Source organism: Chelonoidis abingdonii, unplaced genomic scaffold, assembly GCF_003597395.2.
Source record: "Chelonoidis abingdonii isolate Lonesome George unplaced genomic scaffold, CheloAbing_2.0 scaffold1947, whole genome shotgun sequence".
NCBI classification, from domain to species: Eukaryota; Metazoa; Chordata; order Testudines; family Testudinidae; genus Chelonoidis; species Chelonoidis abingdonii.
Genome location: NW_027426208.1, coordinates 1 through 3,463, shown reverse-complemented (window position 1 = coordinate 3,463; position 3,463 = coordinate 1). Strand labels below are relative to the sequence as shown.

The 3,463-nt window shown below is 40.6% G+C and overlaps 1 protein-coding gene across 1 annotated transcript; it reads right to left on the bottom strand.

Annotated features, from left to right (window-relative positions):
• Positions 1-16: 16 nt before the first annotated feature.
• Positions 17-1,393, bottom strand: LOC116814595 (protocadherin gamma-B1-like; the record flags this gene model as incomplete). Its single annotated transcript, XM_032762331.2, has 1 exon — positions 17-1,393. A coding segment is annotated over exon 1 (1,225 nt), but the record flags the coding sequence as incomplete, so codon positions are not given.
• Between the last annotated feature and the right edge of the window lie 2,070 nt (positions 1,394-3,463).

Here is a 3,463-nt window from a genome sequence, read left to right as displayed (position 1 = left end):
TCCCTGTCCAGGGGACTGTCTGTGAGGAGCTTGTAGTAACTGTTTGACGAAACCGCTATTTTAAAAGGCAACTTGTGTTGAATGTGACACGTGACTTCTCCGTTTTCTCCCGTATCTTGGTCACGAACTTTGATCAGAGCTATCACTGTCCCCGGTACTGAGTCTTCAGCTACCGGGCTGTTCACAGAAGTAAACGTCACTTCCGGGGCATTGTCGTTTTCATCAAGTATTGTTATTTGAACTTTCGAGTGAGCGGACTGGCCACCCCCGTCCCTGGCTTCTACCCCCAACATGTATTTGTGTGTGTCTTCAAAATCTAGAATCCGCGTATTTGTAATTCTTCCTTTCTCAGGATCTAAATAAAACAATGTACGAGCATTATCTGGTACGTTGCTGAATGAGTATGTGATTTGGGCATATACCCCTTCATCCTGATCTGTGGCTTTCACCTGAAGTACCAAGGAGCCCCGTAGTAGGTTTTCCCTCACACTGACTTTGTAGATCTCCTCAGTAAATACGGGGGGATTGTCATTGGCATCAGTGACATTAACCCTAATATGAGCCGTCCCGGATCTGACTGGATCCCCCCCATCCACAGCCGTCAGGATCAAGTGATGAGAGTTTTGCTTTTCGCGATCCAAAGATTTTTCCAGCACTAATTCTGGGTATTTATTTCCATCCGGGCTCTCTTTTACAATCAGGGTAAAATGCGGGTTCTTGCTGAGTTGGTAACTCTGCACTGAGTTGATCCCAACGTCTGGATCTTGTGCAGATTCTAGTGGAAACCGCGCACCAGGCAATGCTGATTCTATAACTTCTAAATCCATATTGTTTGTCTTGAACCGCGGGGCATTATCATTAATGTCCTGGATTGCTATATTCACATGGAAAACATTCAAAGGATTTTCCACCACCGTTTCGAATGCCAGGACACAAAGGGGAGTCTCCCCGCATATCTCCTCCCGGTCTATCCTGCCATTCACATACAGGTTGCCATTTTCCCCATTCACACTGAAATATTGCTTTTCCGAACTGACACGGAGCTTCCGCTGCTGCAGTTCTCTGGTATTTAATCCCAAATCCTTGGCGAGATTCCCCACAAAGGAACCTTTGGCCATTTCCTCAGGTAGGGAATAACGAAAGTGCTCCGAGACCGCCCGGCAGAACAAAGACAATAAAAAGGGAAACAACAGTACTTGCCGTGTGACTGTCCGGCCTGGCTCTCGGCGCCTGATTTCCATCCCGGTCCCTGTCAGATTTCCTCTCTGCTTTCCTTGTTGGTTTTTGGTTACATCAGATGTTTACAAACCCCATCGGGGCAAAGAAATCCGCGTCAGAGGGGTAAACATTCCGGTATTGTGTGCTCTAACGGCCGTTCCCTTTTCTCAGCCGAACTGTGAAGGTCTCTCTGCTATTTCCTCCGCGATCCGCGCTGTGTGACTGAGCAATCGCAGCGCAGGAGGCTCGGATGGATCTCCGGCTCCAGTCCTGGCTCCGCATTGGCCAACAGCGGCACTCCGAGTCTCAACGGGAGAACTGCAATAGCAGAGATTTTATCAAGGCGCCGTTCCAGCTTTACTCACAATCATGCTTGTTTTGTGTTTTTTTTTCTTCGCATTTGCATGGAAATGCAAAACATGAAGTATAGTAAAAACAATGCCGTGAAGAATAAACAATGGTGTTTCTTAACATAAGTATAAATGTAAAATCTAAATTCTTTTTTAATATATGTGTGTTTGTGTCTATTTACTGATAGTGTAAAACTTACAATTCTTGAGATTTCTTTGCCTTTGTTTACATATATATGCGTGTATTGTGGGTCTATGTCTTGGTGTGTGTCCGTGTAATGAATATGTACAAGAACAACAATTTCCATGTAATAACCACATCCTCTGCAAACACTCCTAAGGGTAAGATTTAGCAAAGCACAGTTCTAAAGCGTTTGACAGAAAGCTATAGTTTTTAAACCCAATAGCACGAGTGATTGCGGGTTCAAAATATAAATCTAAACTCCCAAGCAAAACTATTTTCGTGCCCTTATTGTCACTTTTAGTTTATCTTTCCTTCTAAAGTTATCTGCCCACTCACAATACAAATGCTGTTTTTAAAAAGTACTAAGAAAATTTCTCGAGTTGAAATATGATGAAAAACCAGGCCCTTTTCTCTCATAGAACCGCGCTAAAGAACACTTTAATAGTTTTCCAGACATACAAAAAACTAAACAGGAATGGAAAAGTGAAATGAGTCCTAGTGAGCCAATGTATTCAAAGTCTTCCCAGTGATACAAAGACAAAGGAGATCGTCAAATAATGAAAGTATAATCATGTGCCTACTATACAAACATATTTGAGTTAGCCTTTCTCTGATTGCTTTAAACAATGTGCTATGGAAACATAGATTACTATTTTAATAAAGATGCAATAAATTTTAGAATCTTCTCTTTTATTGAACTCACCTTTGTTGGCTAGAGAGACAAGATTTCAAGCTTATACCGAGCTCTTCTTTTGACCTGTCATTTCGAATGCTTGTCTTTCTCACCAACAGAAGCTGGTCCAATAAAAGGCAATACCTAACCCATCCTGTCTAGCTAATATCCTGGAACCAGCTCAGCTACAACAACATGGCATACAGAATATTTTCGGCTATGCTAACTACATGCTATAATAAGATATTACTGTAATGTGTCATCAATTTCTCTCAAATACTCATGGCTCAATATAAGAGAAAAGAACATTATTCTTGCAGCAAATTTAAAAGATTGTCGAACTAGTCTCTTCTTAATCAAACATTTACATAACTTTAGCTTCATGATTATGCACTTCTACCCTGCATTATTTGCAATATGGAAAGTCAGATGAAATCATATTTGGAGCTAAATACACTGGTTTATAAAAATAAGTTAATATTGCGAACTGTGCTGTCACTGAAACATTTTGCCTTTCCGTAACATCCTTATTCCCTCTGACCTATGTTTCTAAAAATATATGAAAATTTCCTTACTTTGTAATATCTGAAGTAAGGTAACTCATATAGTATCACAGATTAAAGGCAGATTCAAGTTTTTAACAAATCACCTTTTCATGAGAACTGCAAAACGGAATTAGGAAATCTGTTTTCTAAATGAGTTTTCAACATAAATATTATTACATAAAATATATTTATAAATACATATCCGTCCAATACTCTGAGGACAACATGGACTCCAAATTCAATTCCGAATAACATGCCAGAGTCTGGTTCGGATAATCAAAGCTTTACAAGAAAAGCATCTAGTATAACCGAGACTTTCCCTCTCTCTCTCTCTCTGACCCCCAACATTCTCTCTAATACAGGCCCCCAAACACTTGATGCACCCAGTAATTCTCTAGCGATTAACAGAGAGAAAACGGAGGCTCCTCTCAGGTTATTCTCCGTAACATAGGCCGTGTAGGATGTTTTATTGAAGGAAGGCACATTGTCTTTC